The sequence below is a fragment of the Octodon degus genome, unplaced genomic scaffold (assembly GCF_000260255.1).
Source record: "Octodon degus isolate 3935 unplaced genomic scaffold, OctDeg1.0 scaffold00045, whole genome shotgun sequence".
Taxonomy (NCBI): Eukaryota; Metazoa; Chordata; class Mammalia; order Rodentia; family Octodontidae; genus Octodon; species Octodon degus.
Genome location: NW_004524621.1, coordinates 6,132,057 through 6,132,340, shown reverse-complemented (window position 1 = coordinate 6,132,340; position 284 = coordinate 6,132,057). Strand labels below are relative to the sequence as shown.

General features: G+C 51.8%; 1 protein-coding gene across 3 annotated transcripts in view; it reads left to right on the top strand.

Annotated features, from left to right (window-relative positions):
• The first annotated feature begins 200 nt into the window (after positions 1–200).
• LOC101571339 (keratin-associated protein 10-3-like) overlaps positions 201–284 on the top strand; it is a 903-nt gene continuing 819 nt past the window's right edge. For all 3 annotated transcript variants that reach the window (XM_004631960.1, XM_023716133.1, XM_023716134.1), the window contains exon 1: positions 201–284. This exon is cut by the window's right edge. In XM_004631960.1, coding sequence (XP_004632017.1) covers positions 201–284 — 84 coding nt within the window.

Below are 284 nucleotides of genomic sequence, written 5' to 3'. Positions count from 1 at the left end.
AGAACCAAACATGACAGCAACAAACACACGGCATAATAAGAGCTCTCAGGCTCACACCAAAACAAGGAAGTTTTCACATGCCTGCAGGAACATAGTCAGGTAGAGTATAAAAGAGTAGAGGCCAACACTTACAAGAAACACACACACAACTCACTCACTCACTCACACACTCTCACACCCTCCCACAGCCCAGCCCTACCATGGCCGCCTCCACCATGTCCGTCTGCTCCAGCACTTACACCGAGCCCTGGCAGGTGGATGACTGCCCAGAGAGCTGTTGCGAG